Genomic DNA, 17,621 nt, shown 5'->3' with positions numbered 1-17,621 from the left:
AAAAGGACAGCAGACTCACATGAGTGACCCCCATCAGGTAAAGCCTGTGAGAAGTTCCCTGGCAGCAGTCAGTTACACATTTCCAATGAGTGCTCTCCATCAAACCACATGCACCAGTGGGCTGATGGCTGCTGGCACAGCTGCTCCATGGCAGCCAGGTAGAATGAGAGATTTTTTTTTTTTAAATATATAATTTAAAGTCATGGAAACAGTACAAATATTTGGGGTATTTTCTTTCATTTGTTTTCTTCTGCTGGTATTTGTCTTGTCACATCAGGACTTGCCATTTTAGGCTCTAGCTTTCAGAAAACAGCAAACTTGTACGGAATGACCTTCCAGCTTTCTGCCTGCAGAGGACCTAGAAAGTTGCAGGCATATCCCTTTATTTATGAAGCATACCAACCATTACACAGATTAGAACTAACAAAGAGAGCCACTTCTTGCCTATTTCAGAACCCTCTGCCTATCCAACTGCTCCAGAGATGAGGAAGAATAAGATGCAGCAGCCACTGACTGTACCAAACATTGTAAGTGACCACATGCTCTGAGGGCACAGATTTGGGGGACGTGCTTAATGAAGAGCAGCACATCGTGGCTGCCAGCAGGAGATGGTGCTCCCCACTCACTGGCATGCTTTGAGTGTGGGTCCATAGTCCCAGCAGGAGATGGACACAGACATGGACAGGTGGTGGGACTGCACCCTGCAATGAGGCAGCTCAAGGAGGTGGGGCTCAGCCAACACATCTACAGATAGGACTTGTGCTTCCTGCACTCAGGGTGCATTTGGTGGGGAACCAAAGGACAACCAGGAGCTGCTGAGTACTAAGAGAGCCTGGGAGTGAGCACATGGCAGCTCTCAGCTCCTCAGCCACGTCCTTCCAACCAGCCCCACCACTCTGCAACACCACCACAGGTTCACTACCACACACTGATTTGTACTGCTTCTAAAGCAAGCAGCCAAGGTCACAGCATTTTCTTTATTCATGCAATTCTGACTTCTCAGACAAGCAAGGCCCAATAAATGCATTTTTCCAGCATCCCGCTTCAAGCAGCCCCAAGGCATACAGCAGTGAACAGAAATTCGCCTAATTAAAGACCACTTCCTGAAAAATTTAGCCCTTGCTGCCTTGCTCAAGGTCGTACACTAAGTGGCTGCAGAACAAACAGCTCTGCGAAGCTGCAGCAGCACAAGGAGCACAAACCTCACATAAGGGCAGCACCAGCCCTGGTGCTCAGTGCTGGCAGAACGAGGTTTTGTTTTCCAGCAAAGCTGAGTGAGGAAGCAAAAGGAAATGGCAATGGAACATGATTTTGTAATGGCTATTTTTGTTCTTAATTAGACCATTTTCTAAGAAAAAGGTTGATTGGGAGCGTGCAGCAAAATTGTTTCTAAATCTAATTCTTGTGGTTCTGTTGGATGGCTTGCTCGGATTCTAAGCTTAAATCAGCGGACTGCAAGTTTTCCTGAGGCATATTATTCACATTAAGCAAGCAGTGCCCAAAACATCTGAAACACATCCAAATTTATATTTCTTAAGTCATACTGAACAATGGCCAAATCAGCACTGTCAACTGGTAAACAGGGAGAATGTAACCAGCATTCTCACGATTTTATGCTTTGTAACTCCTATTTGATTTACAAATTAAAAAATACAAGCGAATGAATTATTTTGTTATTCTGTTTTCTCCAAAAGCACATTAAGGCACTATTGAAAATTCCTCTTTTTCCATGTTAAAATACACTTCTTAACAGTACTTCACCCCAAACACCAAACACACTACTGTTCCTCTGCTTATTTCCTACCTCGTTTTTCTGAGCCCATCACTCAGAATGGATTCTGCAGAGATCCAGAATCACTCAGCATGAAACAATTGGTCCAGCAAGCACCAAATCTTACATCATCACGGTGCTCTATTTAAACAGTTCTTCTGACATTTAACATACACCACGAACCCACACAAAATAAAGCACGTCAGTGACTGAGGAGTTCTGGATAAGGTGAAGGATTTCAGCAAAGTAGGAAAAAATGCTCTGAACACAACGGGCAGGTCGTGGCCACTGGAAAAAAAAAAAAAAAAAAAAATCAATATTGTTTCTCTAAGTTACCTGGGAATTGAAATAAAATCCTCTTTGGTGTTGGTTACTGATTTAATTGATATTAATAGCCCTGTGAGCTCAGTCTTTAATATACACTAAAGCCTGCTAGAATCATCACATAGTCATCAAGGATTTGCTTCTAATTTACACTTATGCTCAACAAGAATTTGCTGTGCTGCTGTCCTTAGGGACACTGATGCCAGGAAGGGATGCAGTAACAAACAGTAGCCGTTCAGCATGCATCCATGCCAAGGCTGCCACAGCAAGGCCATGTGTTGCAATGAAACCTGTCATTATTGCAATTGAACCCACGGAATGACCTCCAGCAGCCCCCAGGTGTAAGGAACTAGTTTGATTTCTGGAAGTGAGAATCCATTTCGTGCTCCTACTCAAAATTCTGCTGACAGTAACCCCACATCCTACCTGCAGGATCACCAGCCAGTGAGGCTGCACTGTACACAACAGAGCACATGCACTGCCTAAGCCAGGATAATTCAGCGCTAGGAAAATCAGTGGGAGCGATGATCAAACAAGTTGTTCTACATTTTGGTTACCTCATCTACAGTCTTTTCTTCACAGAGCGTGAAATTTTAACAAAGGGATGAACTGAAGATTGATGAATCCAATACTTGTACTGAAAATATTGGGCTCTTCATCTGCAGATTCAATCAGTCCCTGCAAACTTAAAGTAAGCAAATAGTCACAGCAATAAGCAGTCTCAATTCTACTATGATTTCCTGGAGTCAATGAGCTACAATGCAAACGTTTGCCCACCAGCATGAGAAGCAGCAGCCCTGCCTGCACTGCTGGTGATGATGGCTAATAGAGACCTGCCATGGGAGAACGGAGAGCACAGAATGGCAATGACTGCCACGCAGCCTTGTTTCATTTGTTTCCATTTTCAAGTAATAACACAATATAAAATTCTGTATTGTTGTTAGCTGCCAGAACAGGTGGTGTAAGGAGAAAAATAATTTAAGTACTGATTGCTATGAAAGCATGCTCCCAATCTGCAGCATTCTTCACTTTGTTCTAATGGAAGGTGGAATTAGCTGACTGAGTAAACTGTGCTGCTTTGTCACTGGTATTTCCTGCTACATACCCATATGTAGAGCATGGAGATCCTGACACTCAGGTTTGTCACAACAAGCCCTGATGACCTCTGATGATGGGGCTGAACCACACCTCCGAACATGCCCCAAATTCTTGTTTTGGATTCCTGGCTTTCCAGCTCCACACAAGTCCTTCTCAGCACCCTCACAGACCTTGCACATGCAGGGATGCCCCATGAGCACCCCGGGACTCTGGTGGGATGCCAGGCTTGTGCTGCACCCATCTCCCAGCAGAGCCTTTCAGGCTGAGTCCCATCAGCAGCAGTAAGTGTGGGCTCAGCCTGTTCCTCAGCAGCTGTACCTGGGTGAAATGTAGAATGGCCTGGATTGGACAGGACCTTAAAGGTCATCTAGTTTCAATCCACTGCCACAGGCAGGGTTGCAAACCACTAGATCAGGCTGCTCAGAGCCACATCCAGCATGGCCTTAGTGATAGAACAAGGGGCAATGGTTTTAAACTGAGACAGGGGAGGCTTAGGTTGGATCTTAGGAGAAAGTTTTTCCCCCAGAGGGTGGTGAGGCACTGGAACAGGTTGCCCAAGGAGGCTGTGGATGCCCCATCCCTGCAGGCATTCAAGGCCAGGCTGGATGTGGCTCTGGGCAGCCTGGGCTGCTGGTTGGTGACCTGCACACAGCAGGGGGTTGGAACTGGATGAGCATCCTTTGCAACCCAGGCCATTCCCAGATTCTATGATGGGGTATCCACAACCTCTCTGTGCAGTCCGTATAGCAGTACATCAGTAGGCTCCCCTAACACAAATTCTTTCAAGAACAACCACATTCCCTACTCCCTGCTTGAGTAACTACACACAGCCAGCTCTCAGCATTACTTTCAATTCCCATTATGTTGGGGTTTCTTCCTGGACCATGACTTTTCTTCATAATTCTCACCTTTCACTGCTCATAACTTACTGCACAGAGTTACTTGGCTCTTGATTAGCGCTACTGAATTTCAATAGTTTTATTCTTAACAAGCAGCTCTGGATGCCACAAAATAACCATAATCGGTTTTGGAGGGCACTGGGTCTGAAGGCCTGGTGCTACAGCCTGGGAATGGAACCTGGGCAGTGCTCTGACCTCACCACTGCTCACCATCCCTGCGTGCAGCCATGCTGCTGTCACAAAACAGCACCAAAGCAAAGCCTGAGCTTTCATCCTCCCCTCCATGGCACCAGTGAAACTTTCCTTGCCAATGCACAGCAGTGGTAACATTTGCAGCAAAGGCACACGGGTCAGACACAAGAGAATTAAAAGCAGAAACAACTGTTAGGAGGAAAAAAAAAAAAAGAATTAAAACACTTAATTGCTGCAAAGAAATACACAACAGCAAACAAACTGCAAAAAGTATTTTTTTATGCCTACAGCCATAGGGGACAAGCCAACGGCTATATAGATGCCAAATAAAATAAATCGCAGCCCTAAAATTAGAGGGAGACAGATTTTGCACATATACACAGCAACTCAGCATTCAGATGAATTTATTGCAAAGAATACAAGGCGTGTCATGTTTGTCACTGCTCCTCATTTCCTGCTTCCATCTGCTTAGACCCTGCTGAAATCTGCTGTTGTATATTACACTACCTCTTCTCTCGGGATCTATCTGGTTCTTACCATAAGTGTGAGCAATGGAAAGGCCAGCGTTAGGCCTGGTGCCTCTGTTTTGTACACAGAGACCCAGTGCCTTTTCTGCAGTACTGCAGGATCTAGAGACAAGCAAAACGCCCAGCAAACTTGAAATAAAAATAAAGCAGAAAAAAAAACTACTCCACAATCTGCTCCGAAGGCTGTTCCATGCTATCAAAGCATGGCACTTCTCAGCAGCAAAACCCAAATCAAATCGACAATCAGCCTCACCAAGAGAAACGTGTAGCATCACAAGACAGAAGAAGGTGCACAGAACCTGTTGTTCTATGAGGAGCTGCCACGCGTGGAAGCTGAATTACACTGGAATGGCAATTGCAACTCACCTCCAACACTCATTAGGGCAATTACTGAATGGAATTTAGCACCATATCTCACTATCTCACAGCAGGGATGTGGATGAGTGCATCCCACCAGTTCAGCTCTCAGCAGGACCTGCACTGGGTATCACTTGGGGTGCCCAGCCTTCCTTGGGAGCACTGTGCAGCTATGCTGGAACACTCTGCAAGCCTATGAATGGATCCAAAAAGGTAACGTGGGTCAAATAATAGGAAAATAGATGCCGAACAGATGGATGACTTGGAATGACAACAAATTTAACAGTCCACAGAATATTCTCAAAGAGTAATGGGTAAATGCACTGTCCATCAGAAGTGACACTCCTGGAGTTGACTCAAGAAACTCCTTATAAATGAATCATGGAATGGCCTACTTACAGAATGAGCCTACTCATAGTAACAGCAGTCAGGATATTTCATTACAACAGTCTGTAAACGTTCCTTTTATCACTACAGAGAGATCTACATGTGGAAAAGAATATTAATAACACAGGAAGGTTGATTTTTAATAGGCTCTGCAATTCTTGCCCCATCTGTCTCCATTTCTGCAGGTAGTACAAAGAAACCCAGCAGTGCTCTCCAACACTCCTGTGTCAAAATAGCAACCCCCAGCCAGATGTTTTCCTGCACCTTCTCTCGCACTGCAAGAGCCATCAGCACGCAGGTATTCCAAACAACAAACTTCACACTTTGCTGTCTAAGGATACAGGGATGTTTTGTTGCCACTACAAAAATAAAAATAAATCACAAAACAAACAAACAAAAAAAGAAATCTCAAAACCAAAGATTTGGTCTGAGCTGGTAGTAATTATTAATTTTTGCTCCCAATGTCACCACGCTCCCTTCAAGACAGCCCTGCTACAGATTGGCCACCAACCCAGAAGGCCACAGGAAGGGCACCAGAGGGAACTTCTCATGATTCTTTTTTGAAACCGTAAGAGTGTTGTTAAGGTTTAGAGCAGAAGAAGGTCAAAAGCCTTATTCTAAACTATTCCAGGAGAAACATTTACACATTCTCGCTGCTGAAGAGAAATGATGAAATTTTACAAGGTTTAAATAAAACGAGGCCAGTAGCTAATGCTGAAAGCTGGCATTTTACCAGCTGCCAAGAGCAGATCAATAAATAACCACCTTCAACTACAGCAAGAAAGGCTTAGCAGTATATTATCAGTGACCTGCAATCCAGGGGAAGAACGTGGGCTGTGCTGTGCAGGTGTTGGTGCAGGGGGCACAGCATCAGCTTTTCCATACCAGCCCAAGCAGCTGTCCTGCTGTCCCTGGTGACACCAAGCAGCTGAAAAGTCCCTCGTTCAAAGTGTTACCTTTCTCTGCCTCTGATCACCCTTCCATTTTTGTACAGAACCTGCACAGACTGAGGATGCCTTTAATGTCATAATGTTTTCATGTCTCAAAAAAAAAAAATATATTACCAGGGGAAAGCATGACTACAAAGCAAGGCAAGTGCCTGAGCTTTATTTAGGTGTTATAGAAGACACTGTGCAGAGAGCACTGTAAGGAACAAAACTGCAATGCCCTTCTTTCCTCTTAAAGTGCAATTACTGTGAATAGCAGCTTTGGAATTCAAGGATTTTTCATAGAGGAACTACTTAGTATGCATGCAGACCCCGCGTGAAGACAGACAAACAAGTCAGCACTCTTGGCAAGGCCTCTTGGCGGTGGCCGTTGGGCTCAGCACTGCAGCATTACCACCTGCAGCCGGGCTGCGCTCTGCCCCTGGGGCTGCAGGAGCTCAGGGAGCACAGAGTGCACAGCCCAGAGTGCCAGCAGCTCCTCATGGGTTCACAGAACGGCTTGCATTGGAAGGGACTTTCAAGGTCACTGAGTTCCAAGCCCTGCCACAGGCTGGGTGCTCCCAGCAGATCAGGCTGCTTTGGGCACCTCCATGGATGGGCACCCACACTTCTCTGGATGTTGGCATGGGTTGGCAGTGTGCAGCAAGGGGACAGCAGCACAAAGACTGCTGCAGGCAGACAGTGAATCTCTGCTGCACGTGACCTCAGGCCCCTGGTTACAAGACAGCAGGAGAAAACACGTTGCAGGCTGCCTTGCCATAGCATCCCGATAGGTGCCCAGGCTGATAAAATGGGGGTGATGGTCATGGGCAATGTACCTGTAGGTTCAATCAGAAACTTGCTGTTATTAAGCAGAATTACTATTTATAGAGCAATTGGCACCAACTTCTTCTCAGTGAATTGGAAAGAGCTCAATTAGGAGAATCTCAAACAGCTTCCCATTTTGTCTGCATTTCCGTGACATTGAAATAAACCTCATTTTCCAGGCTTTTAACCAGCAGACTTCCAAAACACGCAGCGAAAATAAAGTCCTGAAACAGCCATCCTGGCTGTGTCAGAGATGTACAGAACAACAAAACGAGACAGCAACCCATCCAAAACAGAACACAACAGCAACATTCGTGACTGAGAAAGATCCCAAGAGGAACTCAGCAGGATGTGAGCGTGCCACTGCTGATGGAGGGCTGGCACCTGCACAGCACAGCTGCTAATAGGTGAACTATTAGCTGTGTTGCTAGGATTTTTGCATGTTAAAAACACAGCAATGTAGCACTGTGAGGGTGTTCATGCTGCTGCATACAGCTCAGGAGCTCCAGGTAGAACCATGAGCTACCTGAGCTACACCATACAGGCAATGCGTTGGCACATCATCAAGGTGAAGTATCTTAAATTCCCAAATCAGCCCCAAATGCCTTTTTACCTCAAGCCAAAAATATCAGATTTATCAAATACAGGGCTGGGATTGGAGTGCACAGCTCTCTTCTGCAGACTGACTCTGCTGCGGCTCTGCAGCTCAATGCTGTGCTTTGTCACAAGCCTTAAAAGCTACAAAGCACATGTGTGCATTTAAAGCAAACGCACTGCATCAGCTCTGAGGCACTGCAAGAGGGCTGCTTCTTTTCTTTTAGAAGGGATAGAAAAGACACGAGGAAAATACTCTCGAATGCACATTTCAAATAATTTCTTTTAGTTTGGAAAAAATAGGATCTGGATTAACGATTTAACCCAGCAAGAAAACAGACCATCTCTGGAACAAGCATGAAGCCAAAGTACTTGACAGAAATTAATACAGCAGCTGGAAACTGGAGTATGCAGCACCGGAAAAATCCTGACATATATTTACTACAGGTCCAATGGAAAACAACAGAATTATCTTCCAGTGATCCATAAAACAAGGAATGTATCAACTGACATACAGCCGAGACCACAGCATGGATTATGGGGCTGCTAAACGCACCAGATAAAGCCATAAAACTGCAGAAAGCAGCAGCGTTTTTTTTGTTTCAGTCTGTTATTCTCTACATTTTTACTATAATTAAATATGTGAACCCAGAGTCATCTGTGTGACACTGCTGATTCAACTGTGATACAAATAACAGTCATTTGTTTCGTTATCTATGTTTCTTTCCTAGAGAAGTCCAAATGGCCAGAGTGCATCGATTATTCTCCAGCAGTGGAGCAGAGCAGCTCAGCTGGATGGGACCTTGCTGTTGTGCTCAGCATGGAGCCAACCCTCACATGGCAGTGATAAGCCTCAGGTGTGCATCCCAGTGACAAACACAGCTGTGCTCTCCTCTGATGCTCTTTGGCTTTTCGAGGGCTCAAGGACTCAAACCTCTTTTATCCCTCAAAACTCTTCTGTATTTGCAGGTTTAACGTTCTCAGCTCCTTCGGATTGCAGCAGAGCACACAATACATCAGAACAGCAGGGTTTTTTATTTAAAGGCTACTGCATTTTTATCAGATGAAAGATATATAGTGAATACTAAAAAGAAAAACCAACCCAAAACCAAAAGAAAGAATGACATAACCTGAGACAAGTAAATTGTTTTCCTTTTTCAACACAATCTTGCACTCCCTGGCAAGGTATTGCTTCCATGTTAAGAACAGGAGGCGAGGGGTGTACAGCTCCACAGCAGTGAATGGGAGAAGAGTCCGCGATGAATAATAGACTCCATAGAGCAGGAAGGTGAAAGCAAAGCAGGAACTAACTTGGCACCAGACTAACAGCCACCTGCATGGCATCAAAAGGCCTCAACGCTCCCTGCTGGAGCTGCAGCAAAGCAGAGGAATGTCCACGAAGGAGGGCAGCACCCTGGGCAGAGTCTGGGCCACTGGGTGCCTCTATGGCTGACCTCCTGTCCGTGCCCAACAAGCATCAGATCCACCCAACATAAAGCACCCCAGTGCCTTGCAAGGCTGCTGCAGGTGCTCATGTGCTCACCAGAAGCACAGAACAGCCAACACAAAGTGCTGGCAGAGCAGGAAGGGCTGCAGCATTGCACAGACAGGATGGCATAGAGAGGGAGCACAAACCAACTTTAATTTCATTCCCTCGTGGGGCTCAGTTTAAGGCCTAATGCTATCTTAATGCGTTTCCTGGCTCCCATAATTAAATTCACTAATCCTCAGCCTTAAGGTATCAGCAAGTTAAGCTAATTTAAAGTTACTACCTGAGCTTATATCCCTCTTTTTTTTTTTTTTTTTCTTTTTCCCCTTTAGCAGAGAAACAAAGTATTGAACCCTCCCTGTGACAAGTAGGTATTTTTGTCTTGCCTTTAATTGTTTGCTCCTTCTCCACTGTTCTCATTCCGCACTTTAGAGGTTAGGGAGGAGGTTTAACATATTACCCTGTGGAGATTCAGATGCAGCTGTGTACCTAACACAGAGCCACAGAACAGAGCCTCACTGCAGCCTGGCCACACAGCTGCCCCACATCCCCACAGTGCCATGGTTACAATGCACTCATAGACTCGTATCTGCTTCACAGCCCCTACTTCTCTGCTGCAGGTGCTGGGTTTGCTGAAGGTGATCCCTAAGAACCCAGCATGTCAATCACATCTCCTAGCACAGCAATCCTGACTGACATCATGAGCTAAGCAGGCTCAGGTGCAATAATCTGCACACCACAGACAAGCACAATTACCAGATAAAAATCTCACAGAAACATGACTAGTTGGAAAAATAAACGTGTCCCGTTATCTGCAACGAAATCACATTTCTCCATCACTACAAAATTACCTACCCAAGTGAAGGCAGTGCAGGCAGCACACTGCAGGCACAGGGCAGCTCCAAGCAGACGTGGGCACCTTGCTGCTCGGGTACCACATACAGGTGTCTCACAGGGGAGATGCTGAATGCTCTGAAACCTCTTTTTCCTATAGACGAGAAAAAGGTTCTTAGACAAGATCTGCAAGGCCCAATCTCAGAGTTAATGAAATACCTAGCCATCTGTTGGCCCTTGGAAGCAGTAAAATTGCTTCTGATACATTTTTTGCAACAGCAGGCAAAGTTTGTTAGGAATAACAATAACCATATGTAGGAAAAAAGTTAACTCACCTGACTGGCAAGCAGGCCTCTAGCAACAGAACGCTCCTTCTCAGGAAGCAGCCTTCACCCAGCAGACCTTCTCCTTCCAGGGGTGAGCCTTTATGTGAGCCCAGGGAGCTCATTAAGGGTCCCCCCCAGTCCGGTGGGAAGCAGAGGTGAATTGCATGCCCCCGTGCTTCCTGGGCCAGCCACCCCCTGCACCAGGTGATCAATCATCAACTCAGGCCATGACAGAACAGTTCTCTTACACTAACTCAAACTAACAGTTTTAAACAGCTTTAAAAAAAAAAAAAATGTTTTTTTTTGAGTTCACATTTCCATCAATTTTCATATCTCAGGGTTTATGGTAAAGTTTTTCATTAAAGCACTACTTCCAAAGTGGATTTCTTCCCAAAACACCTGCAAGATGCAGCACAATTACTGTTATCCCTGTCCTCTTCTATTCCAGATGCTCTCCAGCTGATGTCAATCCCAGCAATACAATACAGGCAAAAAGAATAAGACTTTTCTCTCCCATACCTGCTGGCAGCTCACTGCTAGGAGCACTGCTATGCTGATGTGTTTCTCCTCAACGCCCCTCTACAAATACTGTCATTCAGGAAAAAGTTAATCCACCCAGGTATTTCCTTCTTGAAGTTTAATTATTCCCTTCCAGGGAAACAAAACACCCTACTGCACAGAGGAACCACGTTTCACTCATTTATACCACTTATTCTTGCTGAAACGATTCTGGTGCCATAGTGCATTTTCTCCCCAATTTCTGTTTGTGCCGAATCAATACCTAAAATAAACCAGATGAAGCCAGAATGATGGATTACAAAATGTATACGCCAATAGCAGTGTATATATATTAAAATCAGCCCTTGGGTGAGCACTATCTTAATTAACATCTTATCTGGTACAACAAAAGGCACAAAGGTTGCTCTGCCACCACCAGGAGCAGAGGCCCCTGCCAGGTAGGCGCAAGAAGTGATCCATCCATCCATTGCTCTAGAGGAGAGCTGCTCACCACACTTCAGCTCATCCCACTTCACATTAATTACACTTTTAAAAGGTAGTCAGGATAAGAAATCACAGGAAAATAATCACTGCTTTATTGTTTATTCCCTAATTGCACATGTAATGAGGGAAATTTTAAGTAGGGTACCTTAGAACTTGCACTCTAATGATGCTTTTACTCTGGTCTGAGTGCTAATGCCCTCATTGTTATTACTGATTGCTGCTTTTTAGTGGCTGCTCCAAAATGCTCTTGTTAAGAAATCCCTGTAAGGCACTGCAGTTATACATTGCACATATTAAAGTTTCAGTTAAGGAAGCCAACGATTTCATTTATGAAAAACACATTGTGTATCTTGATGTCCTTGTTACAGCCTCTTATTAATGTATGAGGCTCAAAGTCTTGGCAAAAACCTTTTGAATAAATGTTAACATTGAAGCGTTTCCCACTGATGTGAAAAGCAGTAAATCAACATAAACTCAGCCCTATTCTGTTGTTTTCCAACCTCAACATGCATTTTGTCACAATTCAATAACACCACGCCAAGAGCACTTTCTCCTTAGCAGTAAGTGCGAAGAGCTGAACTCAATATTATTTCAAAAACTGGTTTTCAATTTCAGGTTCATTTGAAATCCTATGGTTCAACTCCTATGGTGGTTCCCAACAGCTGCCAACAAGAAGCAGGGTCCCCAGCCCAGTTCTGTGCGCATGGACCTACAGGACCACGATGGCTCAGGCATGAGTGCCCTGCATGCAGAGTGAATGAGGGGCTCTGGAGAAATCAGCAACTGGATTCTGTATTCTGCTCTGAGAGGTATGTGAAGAAACCTCACTTCAAGATGAAATTATTACCGCAGTGACAGTGGCACAATTAGTGATCGCTCGCCTGACCTTGAAATAATCGGCACATCAACAGACACCACACTTCTGTGTCTTCTGGGGTTTTAATTCTGGAAATGAAAGTTTCTGCTGTTTGAAATTAAGTCTGGCACGAAGCAGAGCCGTTACCAGAGCTACAGAGTAAGACAAGTTCCAGCTCAGAATAACAGCACTGCTTTATATGTTTACTGCTACGTATCCAGTAGAGATACTTAATGAAATTCACTTTGAAATCTCTGCTGTGAGAGCAAGCCATGAGAGCCACAAGAAAATTCTATTAGGGTTCTTCTCACCTCCACTCAAGCTCAGCAGCGGCGGAGCACCGCACAGCGCCTGACGGAACGTGGCCGGGCCCATCTCCATTCCCAGCAGGTCTGTTTCTGCAGGGGCAGCCCAGCAGCACGCAGAGGGTCCTTGCATGTCCTTACAGCCCTTCCTTGAGACGAGAGAAGCAGCGTGATGTTCTCAAGCTGGCAATACTCAGCCTATCGAACACGATCTCATGTGCTTGTGAATAACAGTACTTTGGTGCAAACCTTTAAAGCGTTGGAACGTTTTCTTTAAGCATACTTTTCTATTGTAAGGTTCGTACATAAAAGCTTAACCTAGAAAAATCTGCAGAAACGACTCCTATGAGACATTCTCAAAAGCTTCATAACGCTTATGAGCAGACAAAGATTGCCAAAACAGCACAGAACCATTCATTGCATTGGGACACCATCCTCAAAACAGAATGCTGCTCTGCTCCCCCTGGGCTCCTCTGGCCCCAGGCAGGTGAGCATCCTCCCCACCCCCCCCGGGACCCTCAGACACTCTGCATTCTGCATCAACTCACCTTATGATATTTCAACACAGGATGCTCAACTGCTGCAAGGAAATCAAAATAGCTGAAAGGCTTCCCAAGATGAGTCAGCAAAACCAGCATTTTACTCTCAATTCCTTCCACAACACAACAGGAGGCAGCAATAACCAGACGATTCAACAGATTGGGGCACCTGCTTTTTCTTCAAGCTTGGGCCATGAGAACCTTGTCCTTCATGCAAGTTTTGTAACAAATGCTTTCTTTCAGCTGCATCCCAGCCCATCCCCAGCCACCCCACAGAGCCATGGCTGCCCCACAAAGCAGCCCCAGTGCTCCAAGAAGCAAGGATGGAAGCAGCACACAGCCAAACCCATCTGCAGGCTCCTCATCTGCCTTCCTCAACACAAGGTCTCCACAGGACACAGCTAACGACTTTTTCCACCTTAAAATAAGCGGACCCATGCTGTGCTAGGTCACAACCTCTCTTAGCTTTGTGTAGGAAGGCTCAAGTCAGGTTAAAAGAGAAGGAAAATAAATATTTTAAAACTAAAATTAGTCATATGGTTTCATGTCAACTTCCTAACGTGCACCACCAGCTTCTCTCATTTTTATTTCTTTCCTGCTCAGATCGAATCCTCGGTGTGTCACCCTGAAGTAGCAATATTCAAGTTTAGCCTTAGGCAAGCAAGGGAGATGATTTTAAGATGGAACTAGAATACAAAATACGATAGATTTCTTTATTCTGATTATACACAGCATACGTCACTCAGGACCATTCCTTTGTTTTTCAATTGTTTAAGTCTCCATCATTTGACATAAAGTTTGCTTACTTCCAGATTTAATTATCAGCACAGGATGCTGCTTAAGGGCAGATGCCCATTAAGTCAGGAAACACTGCAGGATTAGCTATTGTTCTCCTGTATGAGAAAGTGGGTATGAGCACTGGGAAATATTTCAGCTGGCCCATTATTATGAACCATTCCTCACAGCAGCTATTTACTGGCAGGCTCAGGCTATCAGAAACCCGAGGGCACGTCAATTATATCTGTGCCAGCACACCCTGAAGGAGAAAGCCTCTCACCTGGTTTGTTTTCCCCACCTCCCACGGCACTGTCCTGAATCAGAGATGTGCACCTATTCACAGGAATGCAGTTCTGCTGCCAACAAGGCTGCAGCTTGCTGCGTTACATGGTGCTCACCCTCCAATGCCAAACGAGGTTTTTTATTCCAAGTAGAAACTTCATAATTGTTTTTCACTCCTTAATACAGTTAGCACCAACAGCCCCATTTCCAGCAGCAGAAGGCTGCAGAAGGTGGCAACATCATTGATTTTGCAGTGGTTACCCAATCATTAGCAGCAGTGTAACGAGCTGCAACTGAGCTTTCTCTGCTGCCTTGCACTGCTTTGCACACTTCATTCGCTGGCTCTGCTGCTCTTGCATCCTGTCAGTGTTGTACTGCAACAATTTAATAAAAATGTCCATATCTGCACAATGTTTTGGAGAGACTGGAAGTTGAGCATTTAAATCACAACCATACCCAGGAGTAAGGCTCTAATTTTGTGGTCCTTTTGACAGAAATGCAAGTACCTGCAGTACTCTGGCTGTTTCTGCTGTTCTCGCTGCTTGTGTAAGAAAACCTTCCTGGAGACAGCCCTGCAGGTAGAGAACACCACACACAGCTGCCTGCAGCACCAAGTACATTTGATGAAAGCAGGACAAGAGTACACACAAAGCAAACTTCAAGGGGCTCATTTTCCCAAACAGTGGGAGGCATTCACCCCCTTCCCAGAGAAGATTATACAATCATAGAATGGCCTGGGTTGCAAAGGAGCACAGAGCTCATCCAGTTCCAACTCTGCTGTGTGCAGGTCGCCAACCAGCAGCCCAGGCTGCCCAGAGCCACATCCAGCCTGGCCTTGAATGCCTGCAGGGATGGGGCATCCACAGCCTCCTTGGGCAACCTGTGCCAGTGAATGAAGATGCATGAGAACAAAGACTTTATAAATGCCTTTGAATTCGGAAAATATGCTTCCAAATTAACATTACCTTGCCTGCACACATTCTTCAAATATCGCTGGTAGGTCTTCTTGTGAAGACACAACAAGTGGCACAGCGGCTCAGAGAACAGAAGGGGAATCTACAACCCACTAATCCCACTACAACCCATTAATCCCATAGCTGTGAGTCTTGTATGAAGTGCTGCACAGTTGTTCCTGGAGAACCTTCTCTGTGCAGGTTCTGTAGAGCAGTAACACACATACAATCACACTATCACTGCACTATTCGGTCCTTTTCCTGACCTGATTCAGAGGCACTGACCCACACGGGACCAAAACTTAACCAGCTGGACCACTGGAAGCCTCCCTCAACTCAAACAAAACACCAAGACTGATTTCAAAGACATTGTTGTTGTAGTTAACAGTCCACATTTAAGTTCCTTTCCCACCAAAGTTCTGCTTTCCACCATCTGCTCCTGCCATGTTCTCACCTGGCCCATTTTTCAAACCGTCCTCTGCTGACCCCCATTTGTGACAGCAGCTCAGGTGATTCCCACCAGCAGAGCCTGAGGCACTCACTGCATCCAGCTCTTCTCCAACATCACTTTCTCGACCATGACTTGGATCGCTATTATTCTACTACTGATTACCCACTAACTACAAAAACAGGACAAGTGCCAGCTCTTAGCTTTCAGAGTGCGTTATGTTATGGCTGTCAATTCATCAGAACCTTTTTAGCATATCTTGTGGTTCTAGAATCAATCAGAACACATTGACTGGTTCCTTCTCTTGTGCAGAAGATAACCTGGACGGTTCTCTCTCACTCACACTGTTAATCCTGATGGCTTTTGTCCTTCCCAAGCTGCGTTGCCTGGAAGCACCACACTCTCAGCTGCTCCTTTAAAACTCCTTTTAAACAGACGTGGCTGTGGAAGTTAAAAGCTTTCCTGTGTTGGACTGCTTGCTTCTACCAGACAGCTGATCTGAACAACCCATCCTCAAGGCAGCCACCTGCATTGCTGACCTCTGTTCAGGATTCACAGACTTGCTCCAGCCTTTCAGGTTATTTACTTTGCTCCAAAAAACAGAGGTCTGCAAGACAGAAAATCTCCAGTTCCCTGCAGCCAGCCCCACATCCAGCCAACACAGACAGAACTGCTGTCAATTTTCTGCTTGTGCAGCTTTTCAATCTCACTTAGCTTTTCACGGGCATTATCAGCGTGTTGTGAGGGCAGCTTCTGTCACAGCCATGAGATTATAATCTTTCCACACAGATTTGAATTCCATAGCTCCTTCTGATACAATTCATTAATTCACACTATTTGACTCTAAACTGTCTTGAATATATATATAGCAGAGTTCCTCCATAGCATGTCCAGCTCTACAGATCCTGTTTGATTTCAATCCTGAGGAGAAAAAAGAAAGACACTCCTCTCTCTGATCATCTTTCCCTTTTCTTCAGAGCAAAAGTAAAATACAATGCTTGCCTTGGCAATTGCATGAGATGCAATAATTTAACTCAGACTTAGCATGCTTGTAACACTTGAAACCTGCAAAGCCACAGAGATCGGGGTAGACAGGTTTTTGTCTCTTAGGTTCTTTTACTGTACTCAAAGTAATGCCTGTGCACCTAAGGCTGGATTTAAGGAGAATCAATGAAAGGATTTAGTGAACAGAGAGGAAAAACCATGCCAAGAACCAGCATCCACGTGAGCAGCCCACGCAGCACCAGAGGTTGCTCACCCACTGGTACATAAAGCTACATGAAATGCCATCTGGATCCAGGCAGAAAAGATTAACATCGACGCTCACAGAGCTGCCAACCAGAAAGAGACAAACTTCTCCTGAGATTTATCCCAAGTAAGAGCATCCTCTAGGCTTGGGAATTCAGGCCTGTGTCCCTTTCAGCCTGAGATGCAAAGCCTACTACTGGTGAAGAACAGAAAGCCACAGAACACCTGATTTCTGCAAACATCCCCAGTATTTTCTCAAACAGGAGCAATGCCATACACCAAAGCCCTCACCGTTCTTGCTTATGCTGCGATCCTTCATTGCATTTCACTCACACATCTACCTCCTGAGCTTCCACATGGGCTGTAACAAAGGAGCACATCTGTCTCCCTGGTCCCCAAGAAAGCTCATTCCTGGATAGATTTTTTTAAATAATCCCAGCTTCCGCCGCTCACTGCTGGTGCTCCCACCACCACCATCACCCAGCTGAGGACGCTGCCCTGCTCCTTCCCAGCTTCCCCTAAGACCACGGCACTGGTTGTGCTCCCCCTGGACACTGCTGCACTCTTGCAAAGCAGGAGTGAGCCCCTTGGGTTGGCTGCAAGAGCACAGGAGAAGCTCAGATAAACCAAACAACATCAGGACCTCCTGCTGAAGGGCA

The 17,621-nt window shown here is 45.4% G+C and overlaps 1 protein-coding gene across 20 annotated transcripts in view; it reads right to left on the bottom strand.

Annotated features, from left to right (window-relative positions):
- LOC122162706 overlaps positions 1-15,095 on the bottom strand; it is a 70,488-nt gene extending 55,393 nt beyond the window's left edge. For 11 of the 20 annotated variants that reach the window (XR_006169650.1, XR_006169658.1, XR_006169649.1 and 8 more), the window contains exons 1-3: positions 10,562-15,095; positions 10,248-10,380; positions 1,805-2,059 (exon numbers count right to left, since the gene is read on the bottom strand). Coding sequence is in view for 4 of the 20 variants with exons in the window: in XM_042823270.1 (XP_042679204.1) it covers positions 10,248-10,380; positions 10,562-10,674 (246 nt within the window). In the remaining 16 variants the exon portion in view is untranslated. Of the gene's footprint in view, positions 1-1,804; positions 2,060-2,652; positions 2,740-10,247; positions 10,381-10,561 lie in introns of those variants that run through there. The other 9 variants (XR_006169654.1, XR_006169655.1, XR_006169648.1 and 6 more) reach the window with 5 other exon arrangements.
- Positions 15,096-17,621: the final 2,526 nt, after the last annotated feature.

Source organism: Centrocercus urophasianus, unplaced genomic scaffold, assembly GCF_019232065.1.
Source record: "Centrocercus urophasianus isolate 14NV4802_14NV808 unplaced genomic scaffold, USGS_Curo_1.0 seq_22, whole genome shotgun sequence".
In the NCBI taxonomy this organism is placed as follows: Eukaryota; Metazoa; Chordata; class Aves; order Galliformes; family Phasianidae; genus Centrocercus; species Centrocercus urophasianus.
This window is presented reverse-complemented; position numbering and strand designations above follow the sequence as displayed.